Source organism: Abrus precatorius, unplaced genomic scaffold, assembly GCF_003935025.1.
Source record: "Abrus precatorius isolate BTA unplaced genomic scaffold, Abrus_2018 Scaffold2, whole genome shotgun sequence".
Lineage (NCBI taxonomy): Eukaryota > Viridiplantae > Streptophyta > Magnoliopsida > Fabales > Fabaceae > Abrus > Abrus precatorius.
The window spans coordinates 33,721,789-33,749,787 of NW_020874362.1; the positions used below are offsets into that span (position 1 = coordinate 33,721,789).

The following is a 27,999-nucleotide window of genomic DNA, read 5'->3' on the forward strand; positions in this document are numbered from 1 at the left end:
TGAAAGGGGATGAGGGGTAAGGCCAGGGAAGGGGCAACACAACAACAAAGCAATGAGAGAGGTGCAAGTTAAGAGAAGTTGCAACAAAAGAAGAGAATGAGGGAGGAGACATTTAAAAATTATGTTAGTGGTCTTTCACATTTGAAAGTGTTTGACTGTTTTGATTTTTGCACATATATGCAAAGAGCGAAGAAAAAATTTGATGCGAGAACCATGCTATATACCTTCATTGGTTATGGAGATAAAGAGTTTAGATATAAGTTGAGACCCAAATAAGAGAAAAATATTCAAAAATAGAGATGTGATATTCCAAAAGAACAAGATATATAAAGATTTAGAAAGAAAGTAGTGAAAAGATCATAAAGCACAATGTGAAATTAGTGATTAAATGATTCCTAAAAAAAAGAATAATTTTGATAAAAATCTTCTTACTTGTGGTAAAAATAGCACAATAGTTCTCATTCTTGGATTGACAACTAGCCTAAACTAAAAGATTGAACAAATGCATGTGAAAACTACATTTCTTTATGAAGAAATATACATGACATAACTTAAAGGTTTTGAGATTTCATGAAAAGAGAACATTGTGTATATATTCAAGTTTATATAGTTTTAACAAGCACCCTAAACAATAGTATAAGACATAACTTGAAGGTTTTGAGATTTCATGAAAAGAGAACAATGTGTATATATTCATGCTTGGTGTTAGGACAAGTATGAACTTTTTTGTAATATCTCTACCCTAGTATGATATTGTCACTTTGGGTCTAAGCCCTCATGATTTTATTTTTGGATATTATCCAAAAGACCTCATACTAATAGAAATCTACCATACTTATATGTCCTTGATCTTCCCTAATTCTAGTCAATGTGGGACTCTGTTCGCACATCCCAACAATCTCTCCCTCGAAAGAAGTCCTCTAATACTAGAGTCCATTTTGGAGGGGCCGTTGCCCTCTCCTGACTCTCAAGGCACCCTCATCCTCTCCTGGAGATCCACCCGCACCGGGTCCTCCCATTGGGATCCGCAGCCATCACTGCACATCTAGGGTTCACATTATGCACCCATACCCATAGCCATCATTTTTGTGAAATTATTTTGGTCATTTGCTTTAATTAAGTTGGTACAAATATAGAATTTTTTTAAAATATTTAAATAAATAAATAGTTACTAAAAAATACACTCTTCTTTTGAATTAGTTCCTCTATCTATTTTTTGTAAGTTTTAGCTCTGAATTTTTTTTAAAATAGTTCTTATTATTAACTAAAAGTCGTTAAATAATAATTAAGCAATATTATTCTAAATAATATTTATCATATGAAATACTAACCTTATATGACAGAACTTAAATAAATAATTAGTTCTTAAAAATATATATTTTTTAATTAGTTCTTATTAAAATTTTGTTTTAACTTTAGTTTTATAAAATTTTAATTTTTTTAAAAATAAACTCTACAATTATCTCTTAAATCAACATTTTAAAAGATATTTGTCGAAGTAGCATTGTTTGAAATTAAAATATAATTTTTTTTAAAAAATTGTTTGGATAGTTAAAAGAATTTATACTGTGTAAGATAAAAAGACTTTTTCATTATGTTTTCTTAAATAAATATTTTTATTTTTTATCATCTAAGATAATGTAGAAGTTTTTCATTAGGTATAAGGTAGAAAATCTTACTATTTTAATATTTAGTTTTATTTTTAACAATAGTGAATATGGACTATTTTTTTAATAGTAATAAAAGTAGAAACATTAAAAAACTTTGAAACTTGATATATTAGTAAATTCTAAATAATAGAATGCTTTAATGTTGAATCTAATAATAAAAATTCTTATTTAAAATTTTACTCAATAAAAATAAATAATTGTAAAAAAGTATAATTTTAAAATATTAATTATTTATTCAAATATTACCTATAAAACTAACATTCTCTTGTGGCAATTATTATGTAAAACATTATTTCATTAATTATCACTTAAATATTTGAAGTTAATCGAAGAAAGTATTTAAAAAAATTAAAAGATAAAATTACTCTTTTCATCTTTTAATTTTTTCATCTTTTAATTTTAGGGTAAAATTTACTTTCGTTTTCTAATTTTTTTTAATTCATTTTCGTTCTCGAAGTATTATTTTTTTTTCACGTTAGTCTTTTTATTAGCTCTGTTACATAACCTAACAGAAATATTCTACGTGGCGCTGAGATGGCATTAACGCCATTTATTTAATCTAACCTGAATTTTTTAATTTAAAAAATAATTAAAAATAGTGAAGTGGCGCTGAGTTGTAACTTTCCCTTTCCATTCTCTTCCTCCTCCAACAGTTCTCTTTTTCTTTCCAGCAATCCCCTTCTCCTTTCACAACCTCTCTTTCCCCTCCCTATAGCTTCCTCTCTCCCTCCTGGCAACCCCCTTTCCTCCTTTTCCTCCTCCCACTGATCCATCACCCTTTTCCCCTTAACCCATGAGTTTTATCTCTCTAGCAATCTTGTCTTTACTTTCAGACAGTCCCCCTCCCTTTCCTCCTCTACAACACCCCCATCCCTTCTCCCAACTTATCAACTTTGTCTCCTCCTTCCCGTAGTCTTCCTCCACCTTTTCCCACAACCCATCAACCTTGTTTCCTCTTTCCCGCAACTCATTTCCCCTCCTATTTCTTACTGTCAACACTGTTCATGGTGAGAATGCCTCAATGGAAAAATTCTTACATCATAAACAAGCTTGTTAGTGTTCTAATTTCTTTATTGGCATTGTAGAAAATTATCCTAAATGGAGAAATTCTTACATATAATATAAAATTTTGTTGGGTTTCTTAGTTGTCATTTCACTTGGAAAAGTTTCTCAGGTTTAGCCTTCTAATTATCATTTTTGGGTATAGAAAAAGGTCTACCGATCATACTAGAAAACATGGTCATCTTACACTTGCAGCCTTATCTCCATCCTTTCTCCCAATTCAATGGAAAATTATCTCCAAAATTTTATTTCAAACATCCATTTAATCACTTGGTTTACAAAATAAATTAGCAAAGTACCAATCCATGCCCATTTATTAATTATAAATTTGATTTACAAAATACATCTATTATGCTTCCTCTCTCTATGTATAAAGTTTGCAACTTTTCACTCTATTGCTTATTGGGTTGTTTCAGATTTCCATCAAACTCCAAATTTCATAACTTTTTATGTATAATTCTTTAATTTTTTACGAAATATGAATCTTTCATTATTTTGGAACACTTCACTTGCAGGAAGGAAAAATGGAGGCTGCGGGAGGGAGAAACAAGGCTAGTGGGTTAGAGGGAAGGGATGGCGAAGCTGCGAGAAAGAAGAGAAAAAGCTATGAGGAGAAATGGAGGTTGCCGGAGGGGGAAATAAGGTTGGTGAGTTGGGGAGAAAAAGTGTCGAAGCTGTGAGAAAGGAGAAGGAAAGTTGCGATAAGGGGAAAAAAGGGCTGCAAGAGGTGAAGGTAGGGCTAGTGGGTTGAGGATTTAGGAGAAAAGAGGTTGGGGAGCTACACGAAGATGAAGGAGAAGTTATTTAATTATTTTTTAAATAAAGGTGTCCACGTATAATTAAATAAATAGCGTTAAGACACTTTAGCGCCATGTAGGACATTTCTATTATGTTATGTAAAAGAGCTAATGAAAATGACTAACATAAGAAAAAAATAAGGTTTTGAGGATGAAAATAAATCAAAAAAAAGTTAGAGGATAAAAGTGAATTTCAGAGTAATTTTGCCAAATTAAAACTAAATCTGACACTTCTTTCATGAGAATTGATTTCAAAATAGTATATTTTTAAGAACTATTAAAATGTAATTATTGTTAGAATAATGTATAATTTATTGAATTTTTTTAATTATCTTTTAGTTAAAGATAAAGTTATATTTCTATAATATACATTAGTTTTTATGGTAAAATTTATCATGCGAAGCAGTTTTTAGAAATGAAATGTTAACATAAGTAGAGTACTGAAAACATTTGAATAATTACGTCTTTGTAAATGATCAGTTATCTTTGATCATTTATTTGTATTTCTGAAGCAACATAAGCTAAAATGGGTCTATTTTTCTTTCTAGTTTTCTTTGTACAACATCACCATTCCACCAACTCCTAGCAAGTAAACAAGACAAAAGTAAGTTCAAAAAACTCCCACTGTCACCCAGGAAGCCAACTATGCTAAGAACCTCAGCAATTATTATTTTTAGGTTCCTCTGCCTGTGTGCCCTACAAACACATGAAGCACACACTATGTTTTGGCTTTATGTTATTAGATGAAGACAATAGCCACCATATATTCACTCTGGATACTAAGTCAAGTGACAACTTGATCATACCAAAACGCTCTCTTCAAATGTAATAGATGCTTCCGCACAGTCTTTTATTCTTGTTCTCTTCTGTTGTATTCGCTCAACATCTTTGCTTTATGATTTTGAATCTATGTATCTATGTCAGTGTACTGACTCTATTTACAACTCAGATGTGCGTCCCAATGCCACAACACTCTCTCCACTTGTCACACACTGTTCTCCTTCCTCTTCATTCTTGATTCCTCTCATGCTACCTTATCATTCTTTTTCTCCATTCACCACCCATCAGTTCCTTTTTGACACGTTTGCAATGCTTTTCCCACTTCAGTGCTTGCTTCTTTTATACCTCTACCTCAAGCCCTTATTATAAAAGCTTCATCATATACACTCTCACACACACTCATTTCCCTCAACAACAAAACCTATTTGTTCCAAGAATGGAACCATTTTCTGCCCCATTTTCTATAAGAGCCACCAACCCATCAACCACTAACACCACTACCTCCACTAGTAATGTCTCATCCTCAAACTTAAGCCTTGCACAAGCACAAAAAAACATGGGTCATCCTCAAAATGTTCACTTCCTAAATAATAGTGCTTATTTGGTACCAAATGATCAGAACCCATTGTTCTCCTATATGAACACATTTCCTCAAGTGAATCAGACTCTTGGGTATCCTTTTCATTCTCTTCCAATGGAGCAAAGTAGTGTCGTTCATAGAATGCCAAATTTTGAACTTGAAGAAGATAGGAAGATGAAGGAAGCATGGATGAGTAGAGTTGCTAGAGACAGAAGGAAACAAGCAAGACAAAGGAATAAAAGTTCTGCTCTTGGGACCCCAATAACAGGGACAATAAGGGGACAACCTAGTACTTGTGGAGGGTCCAATGTGAAAGTAACTGACAACCAAAACAAAAATCCCGGTGCTTTTTGCACCCCTGATGGGAAGGTGATTAGCTTTCTTATACATCATATGAAATTCTCTTTTGAGTCTTTATTTTATTTTGTTGTATTTTTTTCACTATTTATGTTTTAAGAATAGAGGCTAGAAGAAGTTTTGACAAAGAAGTTACAAAACAGTGATGTTAACTGCCTAGGCCGCATTATCCTCCCAAAGGTAAGGTTTTCAATTTCTTACTTCAATTATTTATGTGATTTTGTTCTCTTTGTATTTCTTCCAATAAAAAATGGCCTAATTGACAGGATCATATTGATAACTGAAAAATGTTTGTGATCTAGGTTACCCAATAACTATTTGCTTCCTGACATATCAATTTTAGCACAAAAATAAAGGAAAAAAAAACTAACTTTATTTTTTTTTTCTAAAAAATCAGGATTTAGCCATCTTTCATTTGAATTTAAGCATTTTATAAATATAATTAAATTAATGATAAATAGATGCTCAATTTCTCACTTCATTCTTTTGTTCACTTTAATGAAGTTAAATTCAAGAAACAATACCTCTCTTTTTAATCATGATCATAATTGTGCAACTAATGTGCAAAAGTTAAACATCATTGTTAAGTTTTAATGTTCAATAGATACCTTTACCTAGTTTCAGGTTGTCAAAAAGTAATATATTTTGTCTCTAACCAAGATAATATATTTATGTTAAATAGAAGGAGGCTGAGGTAAAGCTTCCAATGCTGTGGGACAGGGAAGGAATCGATCTTCTGATTAAAGATGTACATTCTGAGCTAATTTGGACCTTGAAATACAAGTAAGAAAATCCTTTGTAATTTATACACTTTTCATTATTGGATATTTTTTTGTCATCTTCCAAGATGCTAAGTATATGCTATAAATTGCACAGGTTTTGGGCTAATAACAAAAGTAGAATGTATGTTCTCGAAAATACAGGTAAAACTCGATTTTTTTTTAGCAAACTACAACTATCATTGCAGTTATCTTTATTTTGGCATTATAATCAAATGTTTTTTTATCCAATGTAACAGTGAATTTTGTGAACCATTATAAATTACAAACCGGAGATTTTATAACCCTTTATCAGGATGAATTGAAAAATCTGGTTAGTTTTTCTTTTCCTTTTTTCATGTTTTTACATAAAGCCATTTTCTTTCTGTTGTAAAGGACAATATGCTCTTGAAATTTTCTATTGATAACACTATATCTTACTAACTTCTAAAGTAGAATATGAGAAAAAAAGGAGACTTTGCTAATAAGCACAAATTAAAGGATAATCTATCAATATAGTATGATCTTTATACACTATTTTTTGTGCATATTTTTATCATTTTGATTCTTGCTCTAATGAATCATTATTTATTGTAAATAATATGTAAAACTAAGTATTTATAAATAAAAAAAAGAATATGCAATAAATGTTTTCCTCTCTTTTATACAAGAATTGCTTGTTTATAGTTTGAGCACAAGAGTGTGCAGTTAAAAACAATTTAGTAGGCCAGAGGTAATATTTTCCATGCATGTAAGACAATTTTAAGGCGATAAAATTCGTTCTAGAAGTGGTCCTTGCTTATGATTTTAGGCTGCTTCTATTATGTTTGTTCCATAAGTAAGGCCACTCATTCATTTAATAATTAATATAAAATTGCTAAGAAACAAGATTGTTCAACAAACTCAGATCAATTGTGGAAAATTGGAAGGAACTAGCTCACGAATTAGAAACATAAGCCCCAATTTTCTTTTGCTACAATCATCCTTCAGGCCAATATTTGGACTTATCTTAAGGGCATGATAGAAATTTGTTGGGTAAAGAAGAAAAGAAACAATACCTTTACCCCTTGAGAATTACCCTTCCAATAGAGAAATAAAATAAAAACAATCACACAAAAATATAACGTAAAAACTTCAAAAATCAGAGAAAAAATCACAATCGTTGTTTAATGATAACCAGAGAATAACACTATATGAAAAGTTTTACAACGCATACTCTATTCTCCTTTGCCCCAATTACACTTACACTCTTCAAAGTAAGTAATTAAACTAAACCTCACAACACTAATACAAGAGTATAAGAAAAGTAAAATACAAGCTTAAAGTGTTTCTAATTGGGGTGGCTTGATACCATAGACTCAGGTTCATTATACAGCCTTGTTCACCCACTTCCTTATTCATCCCAGGCGATGTGAGACTTTTTCCAACATACCTTGAACAGTGTAAGATTTTCAAGATGTATTATTTTCATTAATCCCAACAATCTCCACCATGATTAAATTTTCTATTTTCATTGCCTACACCAGCAATCATTGTCTATATCGACAATCATACTCCACCATAAAGAGTACACTCACTTGGAATTAAACCACTCTAAGAATTTTCTTTCACCGTACACCCTGCATAAATGTTAGCCAAATGCTTGTGTACAATTACCACACACCTTACATCAATGCTAACCAATGCCTGTGTACAATTATCGCAGACCCTGCATCAGTGTTAGCCAATGCTCGTGTACAATTACCACATACCTTGCATCAATACCAACCAATGCCCATGTATAATTACGCACACCCTACATCAGTGTTAGCCAACGTCCATGTGTAATCATTGATCCTTCCATCAAATTTCTCTATGTCACATTTAACAACACTTGCAAATGACATTGTAGCTTCAGCAACCAAGGATGATTCTCCAACAATAAGGAATTAATTTTTTCTGATGTGGAAGATCAAACTAAGCTACAACCACATAGCATACTAAGAATATCCTACCAAACTATAAGCTCTAATACCACTGTTAAGTAAAGAAGAAAAGAAATAACACCTTTACCCATTGAGCATTACCTTTCTAACAGAGAAATAAGATAAAAGAAATCACACAAGAATATAACGTGAAAACTTCAAAAACTAGAGAAAAAACCACAATCGTTGTCTAATGACAACTAGAGAATAACACTATGTAAAAAATTTTACAATGCATAAACTATTTTCCCTTGCTCCAATTACACTCAAACTCTCCAAAGCAAGTAATTAAATTAAACCTCACAACACTCTAATACAAGAGTATAAGAAAAGTAAAATACAAGCTTAAAGTATTTCTAACTAGGGTGCCTTGATACCATGGACTCAAGTCCATTATATAGCCTTGTTCACCCACTCCCTTGTTTATCCCAGCTGATGTGGGACTTCTTCCAACATACCTTGAACAATGTGAGATTTTTAATATGTACTATTATTGTCAATCCCAACAAAATTCACGTGTATTTTCTCCCTCCCTTAAAGTTTTCTTTAAAAATGCAATAAAACCACTTCCATCATATTCTAACTTCTTTACAACCATTCTTCCATGCCTATATTCTATGTTTTTAATAACTTTTTGTTGCACTGTTCCTATTCTATTCATACCTCTCATAATTTGTGCAAGTTTCTTTCTTTTACCCTAATTGCTTAACCTTTTAGATTGCATGATTCATAGGTTATTTGATCCATAAGAAAAGATTTCTAATTTAAGTGGGTCTAGCTTTTTTGGAGGATCATTTGATCTCAAAATTGAACACTTGGGTTGTTATATCTACACTTTAACATCTTTCTTTCCTTACAATATTTTAAACGTTTTTTTAACCAAATAAGAAAGAAAAAACAAGTGGTACGGTACCTATATTAATATATGCTAGTTTCATTCACTATAGCACTAAAATAGTCACATAATGTTATGATTTATGAACTTTTTTCATGTGGAGAAGCAGTATGTGTTGGTAAAAAAGGAGCGAAATGTTGAAGTATTTGAGTCCTCACAAAGCATGGAAAAACTGCATACACCTTATACTCACCAAGTTAAAGATGAAGAAGAGGAAGTATCTTTGTCTTTGTCGATGAAAGAGCTTAACCATAAGAGGGAAGCAAAAGCTGCTAACAGCCTTTTGACCCCATGCACCAGTGAAGGTTCTACAAAATACCCTAAAATAGACCAAGACTTGTTACCCAATAATGCTATTACTAAAAGGACATCAAACCAAGCTCCTGCAAAAGCCGAAGCCCCAGCAGCAAAAGCTGCAGCAACCGAAGCAAATAATGATGAGATCAACTTCGATGAAGTCTATGGAAGCCTTGGCAATATTTTTGATGTTGGCTATAATTATAATATTTTTGATCACTTCAAAAATGACTAGTGGGAGACTTAATTAGTCAAAGTGTCAATCTATTATTTGAGATTATATATATATATATATATATATATATATATATATATATATATATATATATCTTGCGAGATGTATATAAAAAGATGCTTTAAACTTTTGAGCAAAAATTTATTTAATGGCATGGGTGTGATTTTGACTTATACACTGTTATATAACCTGTCATGATATTTTTGCTTTATTTTAAACTTTTGATAAAATATAATTTGTACTTCAATCATTAAATTATAGTTATTTATATTTATGTAAAACCTTGCATGTTTAAATAAACAAAAAAATATAAATAAATATTTTTATGTTTATATTTTTAATCATATATAACTTTACTTTTAGTGTATATCAATAAACTATTAAAAAATTTAAAATTAATAATAAAATTTTGTAGATTTGATTATTTACTAGGAAATTTTAATGTAATCATAAATTTTGAAACAAAATTTTCTAATAAAAGGTAATGAAATAATATAGAATTAATATTAATTATTTTTTTAATATCACATAATAAGAACCTATTATATAATAAATTTTTATTAAAAAATTATTAGATTTGATATATTGATAACATTAATGTTATAATTTTAATAAAAATTTACCATTCTTAGACATTATAAAAATATCAACTTACATTGTTATAAATCGATTTCTTTTCTTTTATTTTAAATTTATGTTGATATAAATCAGTTTTTTTTTGTCCAGTACAATTTCATTTCATATCTTATTTAATGGTGTTGGGCCATGCTAACTAAGTCCATAAGTTAAGGCTCGAATACTATAGGCGCATTATGTAAAAGTAGTTTTTATCCTAAAATCAACTGATGGAAAAATTCCTAAATTGGTGAAAAAAAAAAACTTCATACTTCAAAAGCACTATGTACACACTTGATTTATATTCTTAATTCCTTTTCCTTATTTACAATATTTCAAGATAAAAATAAGAAAAAAAAACTAGATTAAGGATGTTAATTGTGAAAACAATATGCGCAATATATAAGTGCACAAAAAATTTGCTAATTTAAGGATGCTTATTAGATAGGCTGTACTTATCTCTTAGGCTTGTTGTAACCTTTTTCACCCAACTTACTTTAAACTGAAAAAAGTAATAAATGTAAGTTTAATTAAAATCAAGTTTAAATAAAACAGGATTGAGTTGATTGAAATATTTATTAAATAAGATAATAAAACTGACATGAAATGTTAATGTAATAATTTGTCATAGATTTAAAAATATAAATAAAAAAATAATTTATTTTTAGTTTGAAAATAACAAAATTATTATTAACGTGTGTGATATTTTAAATTTTATTTTATTTTTTAATCTTTATATGAATTGAATTAATGATATTTTAATATGTATAGTTAATTTTTTTTATAATTATAACGGGTTAGAGTATTTTTCATACTTTAAATTTATTTTTAATAAAATATTGATGTTTAAAAAAATTATATATCACAATTTTTTTTTTCTGCCTCCACACTCAAAAACCTATAAAATTTATGCTAACAATGAAAGATTATAATGAATCTGTGGTAAACAATGGCACATATAAGTAAGACTTACAAGAAAGAGAGAAATTGTGCATGAGTAATAAAATTCTTACAATTTGTTTTTATTTATTTTATTACACCATTTATTGTTATCTATAATTTCCCTTTATATCTATCATTTTTTCCTACAAAATTGAGAAAAGAAAGTTCATACTTTAGAAATCAAAACAAAAACATTCATTACATATTTCTTTTATACCCTTTTAATATCTTATATAATTATTTGTGTTATTAAAAATATTTTAAAAATTTATAAATATAAAATTTAAAAATATATAATTAATAATTTTAAAATAAAGAATAATTCATAATTATTCAAAATTAAATTTAAACAACAGTTAAATATCTGATCCTAGTCAAATGACACTACTACTCCATTTAAATTCAATGTGAAAGAGTGTTCCTTCAAACTCACTACCGACCACAATCATATATGGCTATCCTTCTCAAATAGACAATCACTCAAAGACTTTGAACTAAGCTACATGGCTAAAGCCCCAGCTGTGACATATGGACATGCTCCTATCCCCTAACAATGAAATTTTCACCTTAACTAATGACACTTATTAAATGCTTGATTTATGTAAAAGTTGCATAGTTTAAATTTTATCTTTATAATAACGTATTTTATTTTATTAAATATAATTTTTATTTTTTTATGAACTATTATTTTTAATCATTTTAATTAAAATAATTCAACTAAAAGCTGATACTTAATAGTCAATGGAAGAATTTATAAAAAATTAGAGATTAAATCTTCATAAATTGTTTTTATAAAGACTCGGGTACAAATTGTGTAGGAAATGACCACTTAATAATGAAAAACATACTTTAATTTTGCTAATATATATTTTGCCAGAAAACGTGGGAAAATGTTATTGGGGTTTGATTATAATTAAAAAGAGAAAGACCCATTGTGGGTGTTGAGGATCAGATAAGGCTTTCTTCCTCCAATTCCCATGGCAGCACCTTCACTCTCCGCAGCACTCACTTCTCTCTCCTCTCTGACCCTCTCAACCCCATCTCGCTTCTCTCTCCTCCCCACACCATCAAACAAACACTCTCTCTGCCTCGCCAAACCCTCACTCTTATCATCCCTCAAAGCCAAACCCCAAGACGACATCGACACCTCATTCTTCGACAACGTCAATCCCCGAGACGACATTCCCTTCGTACCCCCCGAAATCCCCGAAGGCTTCGTCCCCCCTCCCTCCTTCGATGACGGTCCCCCCGAAACCGAAGATGAAATTGCCGCCGCATACGAGGAGCTCTACGGCCCCGCCTACAGCGGAGTCAGCGTTCTCGGCAACGACATTTACGTGATGGACTCAAAGACCAAGAGGGACACTGGCTTCGGTTCCGGTGTCAAGAAAGAGAAGCTTCGAGATGGGTTCGAAGAGAGGGTGGTTCAGGTTCGGAGGGTGACGAAGGTGGTTAAGGGAGGGAAACAGTTACGCTTCAGAGCCGTTGTTGTTGTTGGTGACAAGAAAGGCCAAGTTGGCGTTGGCGTTGGCAAGGCCAAGGAAGTTATTGCTGCAGTTCAGAAGTCTGCTATTAATGCAAGGAGGAACATCATCAAGGTCCCTATGACTAAGTACTCCACTTTTCCACATAGGTACTACTACCACCACGCTTCCTCAATTCACACAGTATTAATAACAATGCTTGTGAATGTTTTGAACTGTGTTATGTTTTGCAGTTTATCAGAATCTTTTTAATAAATTTTACTGTTTTTGTGCTACTGCTACATTTCTATTTCTTTTTTTTTCCCTTTTCCATCTTGATTCCTAAAATTTCTACAGGTTCTGATAGTGATGCCTTTGAAGTAGATATAGCAGGCATTCAGTTACATTGGGTTTACCATTATTTAGATGGATCCTATTTAGTTTGATGAAAGACTTGTCAGATGCATTGTATGAAGTTGTTTTAGCTCCGTAGGCCTGAAGTTCTCGTTGATGAGAGCTATACACTTGATTCTCCCATGAGCCTTTGTGTGTAACGTTGAATTATCGGAATGCATCTTGTGTCTGAACTTCTCCTGGATATTTTGTGTATCTAAAAGTTTTAGGGACCTCATTTCTAAATTAGCAAACTATTTAACTGTATTATGAAGCTCTCTTGACTTTAGACTTGATTCTGCATTGTTATGCTGACTTTGTTCACTTGAAAATTTTGGTACACTGAAACACTAAGCTTATTTCTCTTGAAAATAATGGAAGCCAAACTTGTAGAGTTGGTCTTGTATCTCGAAACTTTTGCATGTTTGAAATGCCACTACCTGCCAATTATTAAATAGAAATAAAGGAAAAATAGTATCTAATAGGTACAAGTGTGGGCATATAATTGTTTGTTATTTACTTCCTAAGGTTTATTGCACTGTACTTGAGCATTTGATGAATACTTATATATAATAAGTTTTTATTAGAAATCATAGGATATCACAGAATTCAATACATGGATAACATTAAATGCTACAATTTTTAATAAAAACTTTCTATTAATTGATTTCTTATTAGATGTTCTTCAGCACACATTAGAAAAATCAAAGAAAATATCATCATGGTTCTTCCTGATTTATGTTGGGTACCAGTAGCACTGCCACCTTGGAAGTACTGAAAGGAGCATGCATTTTCAACTCTCAATCTCCTGTCATAATTTTTTGCATACAAATCAGGTGTCATTCAAGAATGTTCCTTGATCAAGTCCCATCCTGGAATACCAAAAAGTTTATGATACGTCGATGGTGGTATTAGAAACATAATATAATGATCACTTTAAGCTAGCAATAGTAACTTGTATACTGTCCAGTCATAACCAAATAAATTTTGTTTGGAAGTTCCTTAACTCAAATAGGAACTGTGGAGCTTAGCTTGTTCCTGATGAGAATTGGAACTTTTATTTCAGAGTAGAACTATGTCAGTTACTCTGATATCCGCCATTCTGGATTGATCTACGTATGAATTGAGTTAAAAATAATAAATTGCTCTCATTGTAGATTGCTGCTACTAATTTTTGTGTATTATATGTTTTTCTAGATCTGATGGAGATTATGGAGCAGCAAAGGTGATGCTAAGACCTGCTTCTCCTGGTACTGGAGTTATTGCAGGTGGGTCTGTGAGAATTGTTCTTGAAATGGCAGGAGTTGAGAATGCTTTGGGAAAACAAATAGGTAGTAATAATGCGCTCAACAATGCTAGAGCGACCATTGTTGCTGTGCAGAAAATGAGGCAGTTCCGTGAGGTTGCTGAGGAACGTGGGATTCCAATGGAAGAATTATGGAAGTAATGTAATCTATGAATCTCATCTGTGATATAGAACTGGTCATAGTTCTTGTTAAGGAAGTGAAAGTGTACCATTTTTGTTGAAAGTTTTCTGAAAGAAAATTGCTTCAAAAAGCTACTTGTTCAACTTGAATCATATACATATTATTCACCTCCCTGTTTAATTTGTATCTATGGTTATACAATTTATGCTTGGCTTCATCATAGTTGAGGACTGATCATTATTCTTCTCTCATCTTAATTAAATCCAATCCAAGATGCTATTTTCAGTTGCAGAAGGTGTGAATCTTCCATCATCAGGGAGGGAGTCCCATTACCATCGATTAAGGAACCACGCTGGGCTTCAATGTGTTCTTGATGGGGACGCTTGTTACCAATTCTAATTACTCTGCCATTGTTTGAGTTCGACACATAGATATGTCGATCTAACACTGAATTCCCCATTTTGGTTTGCTTCCGGACGAGTTTGTCAGGTTGGCCACTAATAGAAAGTAGAATTGTAAAATCTGCTCTTCTATAAAATGAACAAATATTTCGTTTTCTTTACACCTACCTCCTACCGCTCTTCCATTTAGATTAGACTCCAATGTTGGTGTGCAGAGCCTTTTCATCAAGGTTCCGGTAAAACAATAACCAATTTAATTCATTTTTTCAGTTATCATATTTTTAGTTTATAAACTTTTAGTCTCAACTTTAGTTTTGATTTGGACTAATTTAATAGCAAACATTCTACTCGAGATTGTTGATTAGAATCATAATTCCACGTTTAAAAAATTCAAAGCATGAGAAGCCTCAATATAAGATGTTTGGATAATGTAGGATCCCGAATAGAGGTTATACCAGCTTAAGTGCAACTCAGTTCCAACTAAGCCCACACCTATAAAGATAAAAACATGTGACTACAAAAATTTCCGCCTCTTAAATATTTCTATCAGCACAACAAAGCTACAATGATTGAGAAAGCCTTCTCAAAACTGAACAGTAACAAGGAATGTTGGAATGAGCTATACAAAAAATGAGAATCCAAAACAGTGACGATGATATGCACTCTTAACTGGGAAGACGCTTAACCCGATAACATATTATACTCTCACAACATCCTGGAGGCAATCATAGAAATGAGAGATATTAATCTTCTCTTTGCCAGAATAGATAGCTTCTGCAGATCCACCGTGCTCCCCTTGCACTGCCATCTCAATCAACATGTATAGCTTCTTGATAGGCATCTGAGAATAAAAATTGAGCACAAAATAGACGAGTCAGAATAGGTACCAATAACAATATGCAATTAATTTTCTTTGCGAACCACTGGATTCCAATAGAAAATGTTGTGCAAATTAAATTAATAATAACCAAACAATTTAAGTTCCCGCTAGTAAAAGAAATAGTGTGCTAGAAAGTTCCAAATTGAGCACCATTCACATTTTGAAAGAGACTGAGAAAAGTAAAAATAAAACCTTGCTTATAACAAGAGAAATATCAACAGACAGAAGACCAACAGCTATTCTACTAGTAATCTGTATACAGGATAAGCCCAAATTAACATAAAAAGAAAACTCTGCTATATCCTCTTGCATAATTTCTAAATAATCTGGTACTACTTTAAAATGTAAATATTAAATGAAAAAGTACATCCATTTATTATGTTAAAAACAAAAAACTTATTTAATAATTTCTTCATTTCATAATTAAGAGGATTTGTAAGAATAAAAGACAAGGATTTAGAACTATTCAAAAACTGAGTATTCTTTGACATAATCATTGGATTTCCCTTGTCTAAGAAGTAAGTCAGCCAATACTTAACACATGACAACTAAACGAATGAAGCACATAAAGGAGTGAATATACATACATCATTCAACGCCTCTGCAGCAGAATCAATATCTTCATCCGAAAAAACATTCAAATATTGTAGGACCTGTGATTTCAAAGATGAGAAAAGAGAAGTTTAACATTTATTTTGAAATACAATATTTACACAAGACACAATTTGGCACAAAAACTCAAGAAACATTAAATTGTTGATTCACATTCAACGCTAGCAAGTGATACAATCACTTAAATTTCAACACATGAAACAACTGATTTATCATCAAGAGAAACAAATGAGCATAAACAATAACAGTAAACGTGCATGATGTACATCTTAATTAACTTATGAGCCAGACAATACCCCTATGTAAAGAACATCTATGATTACCTTCTTTGCATCATTAGTGTTCAAAGAAGGAACATGGTAAGTGACAGAGAAAGTATCACAAAATCCAATTGAATCCAAGAAAACCAGTTCACTTGTCGTGCCAATAACCAAGAGTTTTTTACCCTGACAACATGGATCGAAATAAACATTAATTAGAGTAAGATTTAGGCATCAGAAACAAAATTATTATTTGGTTAGCCCACTGGCACAGTAAAGTAGCATGACAGTAGATGTTCTTCAGCCAACCACCCCTCCCTGCTCTCTACACAAAGAGAGGCATTGGCATTGGGTTTCCAACAACAAAATCAGATATACAAGCAAGTTGAAATTTGAAATCATCGAATCCAGATCTATTTTGATCAGCTTTGCTTTTAAACTTCTAACAGATATGCTTCCTAAAGGAACGTAAAGAATTAAGATGAACAGAAACCTTTGGAGGAAGCCGTTTCAGCAGAACCATCAATGTCTGAGAAATCAAGTTTGAAAAACGGGGACCAATAGACACATACTCCAATAATCTGAATCAATGTAGAAGGAAACAATTAAATTAATATTATACATTAAGAAAGAATTGTAAAGGATGATCAAATAAAAATCACAAATCTTACCGCTCAATATCATCAAGAATAATGACACTCAAAGGTGATTTGTAAGCATCCTCAAAAACCTATTAGAAACCATTATACCTTAGAATTCACATAATTCAGCTAAATAGCTAGGGAAGACTACTATATCAAGTAGTTGTTAATGTCCTAGAAATAATTGAAAGTAAAAAGCACGTAATTGACTGTTGACTTGATAATGTTCATAAACGAATCTAATCCACCACAAAAACCAAATTGAAAATGTTGATATGTAAATATGATAATTAGGAACATCAAGATTACGTTTCTGTAAATACGATAATTAGGAACGTAATATTAGGATTACATTTATTAGATAATTTTCTATAATTATTATAGACTCTTGCACACTTGTATAAATTCAGACCTTTAGGTCAAATGCAATACCTCTTCTCCTTTCTATAGAAAAATTGAAAATAAAAAACCAAAAACAAACTGAAAACCACAAAACCCTAACTTTTATTGTTTGGATTGGATTTTGGATCTAATTAAAATTTTATCAATTTGGGATTAGTCTAAACTTTAAAGTTATTCTTGTGTCACATTTTTTTTATTATATATAGTATAAGTTTTAATTAAACAAAGTGTATAAGGAATAATAAAATAAAATTTACCCACCATCTTCTAACTTAAAACAAAAATATAAAAAACGAATCATCCAATTAAATCTAACTCACTCTTAATTGGAACAGATTAGAGAGGATATTATATTTAAATCAATCCAAAATATAAGTTATGACAAACCTTAATAATTTGTGCACATTTGGTGCTCTCATGTAGACCAATCATTGATTCAGCCGACACCTACCCAATTATACAGATCAGAATTACAAGTAGTTATAATTATGAAGTAAAAGGCAATGCAGATTTCCCAAGAGTAATATTCAAGATATGGAGAGAACGTACTATCTTGACATATGGAAAGTCGCTGTCAATACCAATAGTAGCTGCAAGGGCGGTTTTACCACTATGACAACAAAGTAAGTTAGAAACATTTTATTAATAAGCTCAAATTAAGATGCAAATTCATACACAACATACCTGCCACTAGAACCTTCCAGCAGACAAGTAATAAGTGGGCTTCCTTTACTCACTTTAACTTGTTCTACAAGTAGCATTGCTCTTTGATAAATGTGCTTATGTCGATCACCACAGTCCACCATGCCATGGAGTCTATAAATTAAATAACACAAAAATATGTTATAACAGTAACAGTAAAATGCAGCTTCCACGAAACTTCTAGATAGAGTAAGGTTTACAATCTATCAAATCCATCATAAAACTAAATAACTGCTTTTGAAAATGAGTAAAGCATAAAACAGCAGCACGGCAAAAATATTTGTGATAAACTAACCAAGGGACCCCCACAAACTCCATCTTCATTCTACAAGCAAGTTGTCAACACCTTTCAAGCCATCAAATTATTTTCTGTTTAAATGTTCAATAATGAGGAGGTAGCAAACAAATATATTGCATATAGCCTGAAAATTGTGAAACTTTGATACTTTGTTTTATATTAGTCAGGTAAGGGGCTGCATAGTCTTTTGCCTTTTTGCTATAATAGTGGAGGTAAGAGATGGAATGTTGAGATATTATCATGTAGCTGAGTGCTAGTCCCCAGTTCAGTTACAAAAAATATTAGCTTCTGCTGTACTTGTTTGCTGTTAGTTGTTCAAAGTCAGTTAGACTTGTAACAACTTCTTTTAAAATTAGTTTAGCTATAGCCTATAGCAATAGTTGTCTCCAATTGTACAACAGACTCCATAATGCAAGAGCTCAGAACTTAACATCAAAGCTTATCATATTATGAAATACACAGTTTCAAAAACTGCTCTCAGGTTTTTACTCTTTCACTAACAGTTTTCCTTTATTTTCTTGCCCATGCTCAGATTCTTTCATTGAACCAATATAATATTGCCAATATTTTCAATCTGTTCTTAAACAAAGAGAAATTTTAAGAGGTGGAAGATCAAACCAAGAAATTGAAACAAAAATTCAAGTACTTTGTATGCAGGTGATTTCATTAGGACAAAATGCAAGGGCACTTTAATGGTTTTTTGCATTTATGGAAATATAAACTAATTTCATATTAATAGAAGAAAAAGAAGCACTCAGATGTGCTAATGAATCAACTTATGTTTACTGGCCCTGCATCAAAATTGAGGTGATAGACTTGATGAACCCTGTCTGCCATATTTCATTCCATTCATATAGAATGCATCAGCTAATTAACTCAAAGCATAATCAACAGCCTCAATATACCAGGGCAGAAACAGAGAGACTGTTGGGAGGCATCTGCAGCCTGATAATTGGAAATTTTTTCTTTATTTTAGTGTTATCTACAGGTGAAAAATATTATTTCCATGTTAGGTGTAAATGTAGTTACACCCCCAAATGAGTTGTTCTCTCCCCAGCCAAAAGGATTAGAAATGATGACTATGGCTCTAGAGTTCATAACCATCCTTTTAACCATTTTTTTTTTTCAAACAGCTACATCTAAAACAGATATTGCTGGCAAGAGGAAATAAGCAGTTAACAGAAAACAATAGTAACATATCACTGGCTCATTATGTGATACAGCACAAAGTATTAAACTTAGATTGCATAATAAATTGGTTCTGGAATTTCTTCCATGGGTTAGATTTATGTAAATTTAAATAATGATAATGGGTAAGAATAGATAAAATGAAATTGCTTAATTGAGTACTCTTAAGCATTGTGACTAAAAGCACTACCTGCATCTTTCAAGATTATCAGTGGAAGCTCCAAATGCAGGAGTAACTTCTTGGAGTGCATTCAAAAAGTCATCCATTGTAACCTTAATGTTCTCTTCCTCCACTGGCTTGGTGAGATCATCCAGACTCAATTGTCTGTTTAAAGCATACGAGACTGCACTTTTCACAACACCTTCTAGTTCTGCTCCACTGTAGTTTTTTGTTCGAGCAGCTGCACAAGACAAGAAAGACAATACCATATTCCCATAGTAAACATCCCATGACCTTCATAGTTCAATCAATGTGATTCAGATAATTTTTTGTTATTCCATTTTTTTCATTAAAATGAAAAATAATCTAGACATCAGTAATAGCAGAGTTTGCTTCATCTACATTTGCATGATTGCTAATAAAGAATGAACTTGATCAAAACAACTGAGTATATATAATATCTTTTTCAGTATCTTATGCCTGCCTTTAAAGTTTAAACCATTAATCATATCCTTATATTACTAACTAAAACCATCAAACAAAAGTAAGTGTTGACAAATTACAATATAGAGCCATAATTTGTCTAGTTTATTGAGCAAAGAATAGTATTATCACAAAGGACAAGAATGCATTTGTGTTTTCTGAATATCTTGGCCTCTTGAGATGTTTGTCATGCTTCTAAAACAAAACAGTCAGGTACAACGGAACTGGTGCCAAAATTTTTAAGATTAATAATAATTCAAAATTTATAAAATCAATTTTTATTTGATAAATATTTAAGCCAAAACTATTTTAACAAAGGAAACTATCCAATAAGCTTGTACTTTTTCAGTTCATGCTTGAACAAAAAATTTCCTCACTTTTTTTAATTTAAAATTTAAAAATCATTTGACCACATTTTAGCAAACAATATTTAATATGAAGTAAAAACTAGTATAAAACCAACCTTTACATGAACTAGTTGTGATTTCTACAAAAGCACAGACACCAAGATAAAGTCTAAATGGTAAAAAGTAATTGGACATCTCCCATTTGTTGCGTCACATGTATAATGTCAAAGTCTGTGTTAGTGTTGTTTCTGGTGTGCCCATGCTTGGGTAACTTCGAAACCAATTCAAAGGTAAGATTGACATATATTTAGAAACTGCTTGAAACTAAAATAACTGTGAACCAATTTTTAATTTGATAGACTTGCCTTCAAGTTGCATGCAATAAAAGAGCATACAATAGATGATGAATAATATTCATTAGTAATGAAATATTTTGCAAATGGAAATAAGAAGCATAATATCCAACCTTTTTATCACTTTCATCAAAAAGGGAAATCTATAAACATATGTATGACAAGACTGGCATCACTGAACACATACCAAGTTCTTGAAGGTTCACGTCAGGAGCTAGAAAAGAATTCTCTTTCATTTTGTTGGTATGAATTTGAAGAATTTGCAATCGACCACTTTCATCAGGAAGGCTTATCTCAACCTGGACTTCCAACCTCCCTGGTCTACAACACGCAAGTAAATGATAAATTATTAAAATATAAACACTAAATGTGCAGACAGCTACTAACAAATCATTTACAGGTGTCAGGATTAAGTGTGTGTCAGGATGTATAATGAGAGTGAATAAGAACAGTTGTTAGTCAACAGTTAGTTGCATTAGTCAGTTGAATAAGGACAGCTATTAGTCATTAGTTAGTTCAATAGTTGGTTACACTAGTCAGTCAGTCAGTTAGTTATAAGAGACTAGCGATAAATAGGAAAAATCAGATTGGGTAAGTGTGTGAAGTGAAATTGATAGTTTGTATAAGTAAAAGGAGAGATCCATTGATAGTTAGTAATGGTATACTTGCTGAGTGTTAACATTATACTTTCCATGTAAAGAATATTCATAGATCTAGAACATGGGAGGGAGATGTAGAAACCTTAAGAGAGCTTCATCAAGCATGTCCTTTCTGTTAGTCATTCCAATAAGCAAAACATTATTTAGTGATTCCACACCATCTATCTGCACACCAAGCAAATAGTCGTTTAGTTTTACAGATACAACTACTGTAGGAACATTGTTTCTTTCAATAAAAATGCATTTAACGCCTTCACTGACCTTTGTAAGAAGCTGGTTTACAATGCTATCATGAACTCCAGTACCATCTCGAGTTGAACCTCTTGACTGCACAAAACATGAAAAAGAACAATGCGTGGTTATATACAGTACCAGGCAATACAATCATGATATTCAATGCTCATGATTACTCAAAGAACTAAAAGCAAAATTTTCAAGGACCCAGATTTAAATGTCATCATGCTGCCATTGATCAAAGTTATGAACTTACTCAAGTAAACTAAGATAAAAACAAATTTTCCACTTGTAAATACATGAACACAAAATGAATAAAAAAATTAATATTGACCAGTGACCATTGCTAAGTGACCATTGTTAAGATGTCCCACATTTTTAACAACCATAATAAAGTTTATGCTACAGCTAAAATATAAATATTTCGCCAGTTAAGGAAAACTCAATGGTTGCTTACTTGCTTATTAACTTAATCAACAAATTGACAATAGCAACATAATAGATTATTGATGTTGAGCAAAGTTGAGAAACCTTATACCTTGCAAATAGCATCAATTTCATCAAAGATAATTACATGCAAATCACTTTCATCCCCTGGAAAACAGTGAACAGTAAAAGTGAATTATATGAAATTTTCAGGAATATGCAATGTGTATCTATACGTCACCTAGGGTCCTCTGGTCCTGTTCAGCATCAGCAAACAGATCTCTCACATTCTTTTCAGTTTCACCAACAAATTTGCTCAAAACCTCAGGGCCATTTACAATCTAGTACATGTCATAAAAAGCAAAAACTAAGATTCCTCAACCACCACAAAAATAATAACCAAATACCAGCATACAGCAAGCAAAGTACACATTTTTCCAATTTTGAAACAATTAAAGAATGCCAATTACATGTCACAAAAATATAGTAAGTATAGAAGGCATAAATGCAGGGTGAGAATTGATAATATGTCAGGAGAAAGTAACACCTACCCAAATAAAACTTCTGCAAGCTACATTCACAAAGTTAGAGAAGAGTGAAACACAAAAAATATTCAAATCCAATATTGTCAAATCAAGCCTAGATTCATTACCAATACGAAAATGATTTAGTTGACAACACATGAAAATAATCTTGTTTTATCATATTCTAAGTAAAACAAAGACAGTAGAAAAACATTCAAATTCAATATTGTCAAATCAAGCCTAGATTCATTATCAATAACAGCATACATAAATGATTTATTTGACAACACGAAAAGAATCTTGTTTTGTCTATTCTTATTAAAATGAAGACAGCAGAAACTGTATAACAAAAGCATATTCCAAGGCAATTACTAGTCCACTATTAAAAATAAAGAAGGGACTAAAAGATATTAATTCAATGAAAGAAATTACAAATATCTTGTCTCAATAAACTGCCGATTGCATACATAACAATTTCATAAAGATGTACTTATTCAAATTTGTTACACAAGTATAAGGAATAAATTCCAAACCTTTGGTTCCTTCCCATTCAAAATTTTCCCAATTTGACGTGCCATAAGTGTCTTTCCAGTTCCAGGAGGCCCATAAAGCAGCATGCCCTTCACATGCTTGATCCCTAATCTGAAACCTCAAAGGCTTCCAAGTAAGAACATGGTAATACAATAAAAACAGCATATTAAATGAATCAGTGTCTGATCTATTACTTGGATGTCACATGGGGAGGGAAAACTCGAGAGGCAAAAGCTCTTCGAAATATATCAGCAAACTCTTCGCTCAGACCACCAATACCCAGAGACTGAAGGTTAAATTCTTTTTGCTTGAAAATGTTGCTTGTGGCACCCTCACGTTGATTGACAATCTACAATGCACAACATAAACCAGTAAATACATGCAAGGATAATTACAATCAGCAGAGTACATAAGTTTTCATAAAATGTAATTATCTTGTTCAGAAAAGTATTGGCTATTATCTCATGTGGAGTATATAAAATAATGACTATTAACCACTACCAAATAACTGATTTTCAGATGACATACAGAAGATATTGCCAAACAAAAATTATGTTAATATTAATGTCAAGGATTGTCAAACATTCACCAAATCACAATCTAACAACACAATGCAGAATGTTTGCATCGGTCGAGCTTTTACAATGTTACTGTAGATAAGCCAATCCAATAACTTCGCAACACCAAAACTCCATGGCTGCTAAATTCATTGTGGCTCTCAGCTTTGATAGGGGTGAGGCACATTCAAAACAACACAGACAGGAATGAGATTTGATGGGGTTGACAATCATGCATAGAGGGGGAGCCATCGTTCGACCTCTTCTCCTTTCTGCTTCTGAAATATCTATTCGTATTCTTAGACAATTACTTTCTTATACCAGAAGCCAATATGAGAATTCCATCTCCTCTCAGTTTTACTGTCAAATTGTAGGTCCACAAGAAGAATGAACTAGGATTTTATAGCCCTCTAGAAACTTCTCTGGTTATACCTGTAAGTTTTGAGAATTTAGAATGCACATTGTCAATGTACACAATTATGTGGTTTATTTACTACTATTTGAGTGAGAATTGGTAATATCACACTATCACAGTAATCAATTTTATTTCACATATATAAAAAGGTATGTCATGCTGGCCTGCTTTTTTCTCTGTCTGTTTCTGTTTCGATTTTGTCTAGGTATATTTCCTACAAGCTTTAATAGGCTTAGAGGCTGACTGAAAAATGGAAGTAGACAAATTTTTCAGGACTTCCTAGAAGTGATTGAGCATTGGCTAGCCTAGCGCCTTGTTATGTGTCATATTTCCTTTTATTTGATATTATTCTCTTATAATAATATATCATACACTGTATATTTAGTTACAATATATAATTTTTGAAGTGTAATTGTGAATTTGTCATTTCAGCCATTCTCACTCATGTAAGTTTGCCACAATCACTTATTTCTAGTTATCAATGGGTCACATCTCACATCAGTATATTTAAAGGATCTTATAAATGCAACATGAAAATTATTTTTATGTATTTTAACATTTATTAATTATTAGATAATTCTAATGTAAATCAATGTCCAATATTAACCAATTTAAGATTTAGACCTATTAATTTTCATAGCAAACAATATCACAAGGCATTTCCTACATTCAATTCTTTCTATTTAAGAACCATAATGTAGGGAATTAACTGCAAACGGAAGCGACAAAAATACATTTTCTGATGTGGGATTTAAGATGCTTAGAGACATGTGAACTGGTGATAAAAGAAAAACCATTGTTGATCCTGACCTGGACCACTGATCAGCTCTTTCCTCTCCTCTTTTTAAGTTAGTTTTGAAATATAGAAGTAGCTTGGATTTCCCAGATAAAATACTGGATGCCTCCTTAGTCATATTTATGTATTGGCTATTTTTTTTAAGTTGTACTGGGTACTTCCATTACCACATGCATCAATAGGTTAAACGTTGTTCAGATCCAGCTCTGATGTGGAATTTTTATACTGCCCAGCACAAATTTTCATGGTAAGAATTGCTGAACTTAAATGAGATAGTTCACAGTACACTGAGGCAACAGATGGCTCCTGTATAAAGACCAAAGATAGTGTCTTGGTACGGCACCCCTACAATGCTGATTATGCATTTTGATCTTGATCTTCATATTTACTCAAGGTTAGAATTTAAGGTATTTAATCAGCTTGGGTTGAGTAATTTATGTGCAGTGTATTCAAATAGTGAGATTTTTGTTCCATCATTATGATTCACTTTTGAAGTTAAAGGTCTGTTACCTTTTCTATTGACCCATGTGAATTGGTGAAGCATCAAAGGATAGTTAAGCCATGTAAGCATTCATAATGCATCAAGAAAGAACCAAGTAGAAAAATGTAGATAGATGTCGAAAGCAAAATGGGAAACTCACCTTAATTCCACTATCCCGTGATGTTTCAAAAACAATGTATGTGTCATCTGAAATCATCCCTCTTTCAAGAGAATTAGACTTTCCTTGGCCTTCAACAGCAGCTTGAGTGACTGTAAAGCTATAATTATTTCCATGATACTCAAATAACACTTTTTGCCCTGCAGTCATAACCTGCATAAAATAAGATCAAATAAAAAATGTTGATCCAGGAATATGGTACATCTAACGAAAGGAAAGCAATGTACATGAAAGAGAAAATAGAGGTACCCAGGATACAGAATGTTCCCAAGCTTCCTTAGAATTAGAAAATAATTTGAGAAATTGTGGAATAATGCGATAATGTGAGATGAGAGAAGGTTAAACAGAATAACATGCACGAGATATCAAAACAACATCATGGGCAAGCTAGTGAACAATAGAAAATTTGTTTACTTTCATCCAGCTATATGCAAAAATATATCACGATTCAAGTAAAAATACAATACCACCTTCCTCCCTAGCTCTCTCTCTCTCTCTCTCTCTCTCTCTCTCTCTCTCCCTCTCCCCTCAATAGAAATTATTCTCCTAATAGATCAGAGGGAAAAAAAAGAAAAACAAACTTATAACTAAGAATAACCATGCATCGCTTACAAAGGAAAGACTATCAGGTATCAATGTATCATGAACAAGTTAAATTTCAAAATAATTGTGAAAACCAAATAAAAATAGTATTGTTGACATGACATAACCATTTTAGAGGAACTATAACATATTAATCAGTTGATTATGCTACTATGTATTACATATAGCAACTGCTTCTCAAAAATGATAAACACACATTCATGCAAATAATAACAAAAGAAGTTATGCAACAACCCTGATATTTTCCTTTCTGTTTTACAACAGTGATCAATCTAGGCCAGAACTTTTTGAAAGAAATCTCTGTCAATTAGTATTGTTAACATCTAGCAACCATACAGTAATGATAACTGACAAACCACAGATAACCTTGTGAAAGACCCTACCTGGTTCATAAATCTCTTCCGAAGTTGCTTAGCCAGTACAACAGCATCAATCTACATGACAAAGCAACACCAACAATTTTAATGCCATACCCTCTAATGAGCAACAAATTGACGACAACACAACGAGCACTTTTCCATATCAACACACCTGTTCACTCTTATTTCCCTTTTTAACGAAGTCCAATTCAAGGGTTAGCAATGCCAGGTTGAAGTTGTCGGGTGGCACGAATCTTACACAACAGAAAAAATGAAATCGTAAGAAACCAAGAAAAAGCGGTAGTCAATCATTCGATAGTATAAGAAACTAACCGGCTCACAGGTACGGATTCAGCAGCAGAAACTTTGGCGCAGCGACGTTGAATGGAATTCAACGCAATTTGGCCACTGCGTATGCTTTCATGAGCAGTAATTCTCAGTTAAGGCCACAAAATACAAATCATGAATCCACGCATTAATGACAAAAAATGAACAAGTGATTGTAAGCAACTCAATCTTTGAACATAATATAAATAAGGAAAATGATAGCTGACTTGAAGGAAATCATAATCATAATAATAGTAGTAGTAAGATTTGATTGAAAAAGAAAGCGTTGAATAGTGATGGAGGATATGAGAGAGAGAAGACGAAGGAATCGGCGATGGAAGCGAGGTAGAGGTTGTGGTGAGAGGGAACGGCGAATTGGGGAAGATCAGAGGTTGAGCAAAAGGCGAGGTTGGTGAGGGCGAGGTCCTGCGATGGCGTGTTGGTGACGATCATCGACGTTGAACCGGAGAACCCACTCGCCATTTTCCTAACAGATCTTGCTTCTCTCTTCCACCTGCAGATCACAACACAATGGAATGGGAATGGCGCGGGAGAGTTGTCTTAGATATTAAGTAATGGAATTTTCCTTCTATACAGAATTGTCAAAAACAAAATGTTCCATAAACTGGTCTTTCGGTTTGGTTTATTTGCCCTAAAATGTTATTAATCTTTCGGTTTTTGTTTGAAATTGAAGGGGTGTGCATAATTTATATTTAAAAAATGTAGTCCCTAGTGAAAATATCTTTTTATAGAGAAATTTCAGAAAATTTTACGATTGTTTGGTTTTAATTTTTTAAAAAAAATATTTTCATATTTTCAAATTTTATTAAAAATATGTTTAGAGTGTGTTCCATTTCTTTTATAAGAAAATAAAAATATTGAAAATATATTTAGTTTATAAAATATTTTGTTTAAATAACATTTTTAAAAAAATTAGATAATAATAA

The 27,999-nt window shown here is 32.0% G+C and overlaps 2 protein-coding genes across 3 annotated transcripts; one reads left to right on the top strand and one right to left on the bottom strand.

The window, feature by feature from the left end:
* Positions 1-11,847: 11,847 nt before the first annotated feature.
* On the top strand, positions 11,848-14,795 carry LOC113858199 (30S ribosomal protein S5, chloroplastic). Of its 2 annotated transcripts, XM_027490715.1 has the most exons (3): positions 11,874-12,585; positions 14,006-14,251; positions 14,522-14,794. In XM_027490715.1, the coding sequence occupies exons 1-3, from the start codon at positions 11,930-11,932 to the stop codon at positions 14,607-14,609; spliced, it is 990 nt and encodes a 329-aa protein (XP_027346516.1). In that variant the 5' UTR covers positions 11,874-11,929; the 3' UTR covers positions 14,610-14,794. The 2 variants fall into 2 exon arrangements, with proteins under 2 accessions (XP_027346517.1, XP_027346516.1); XM_027490716.1 differs by having other exon boundaries at positions 11,848-12,585; positions 14,006-14,795.
* Positions 14,796-15,021: 226 nt separating this feature from the next.
* Positions 15,022-27,687, bottom strand: LOC113857514 (vesicle-fusing ATPase-like). The gene is made up of 21 exons (XM_027489496.1): positions 27,360-27,687; positions 27,059-27,154; positions 26,898-26,979; positions 26,750-26,800; positions 25,746-25,916; positions 23,531-23,685; positions 23,339-23,447; positions 22,523-22,622; positions 22,394-22,449; positions 21,883-21,948; positions 21,704-21,786; positions 21,150-21,283; positions 19,810-20,020; positions 18,116-18,247; positions 17,981-18,041; positions 17,819-17,878; positions 17,060-17,118; positions 16,882-16,969; positions 16,452-16,574; positions 16,104-16,169; positions 15,022-15,477 (listed from the first exon to the last, which is right to left on the bottom strand). Exons 1-21 carry the CDS (start codon positions 27,533-27,535, stop codon positions 15,334-15,336), a joined length of 2,223 nt encoding a protein of 740 aa, XP_027345297.1. The 5' UTR covers positions 27,536-27,687; the 3' UTR covers positions 15,022-15,333.
* Between the last annotated feature and the right edge of the window lie 312 nt (positions 27,688-27,999).

Coding starts and splice junctions, on each gene's coding strand:
- LOC113857514 (XM_027489496.1), bottom strand. CDS start 27,535: ATGGCGAGTGGGTTCTCCGGTTCAACGTCGATGATCGTCACCAACACG. Junction 23,686..25,745: donor CACGGGATAGTGGAATTAAG/GTGAGTTTCCCA, acceptor TGTGCATTGTAG/ATTGTCAATCAACGTGAGGG. Junction 15,478..16,103: donor CTGCAGAGGCGTTGAATGAT/GTATGTATATTC, acceptor TTTTATTCTCAG/ATGCCTATCAAGAAGCTATA.
- LOC113858199 (XM_027490715.1), top strand. CDS start 11,930: ATGGCAGCACCTTCACTCTCCGCAGCACTCACTTCTCTCTCCTCTCTG. Junction 12,586..14,005: donor TACTCCACTTTTCCACATAG/GTACTACTACCA, acceptor ATGTTTTTCTAG/ATCTGATGGAGATTATGGAG. Junction 14,252..14,521: donor CCAATGGAAGAATTATGGAA/GTAATGTAATCT, acceptor TGCTATTTTCAG/TTGCAGAAGGTGTGAATCTT.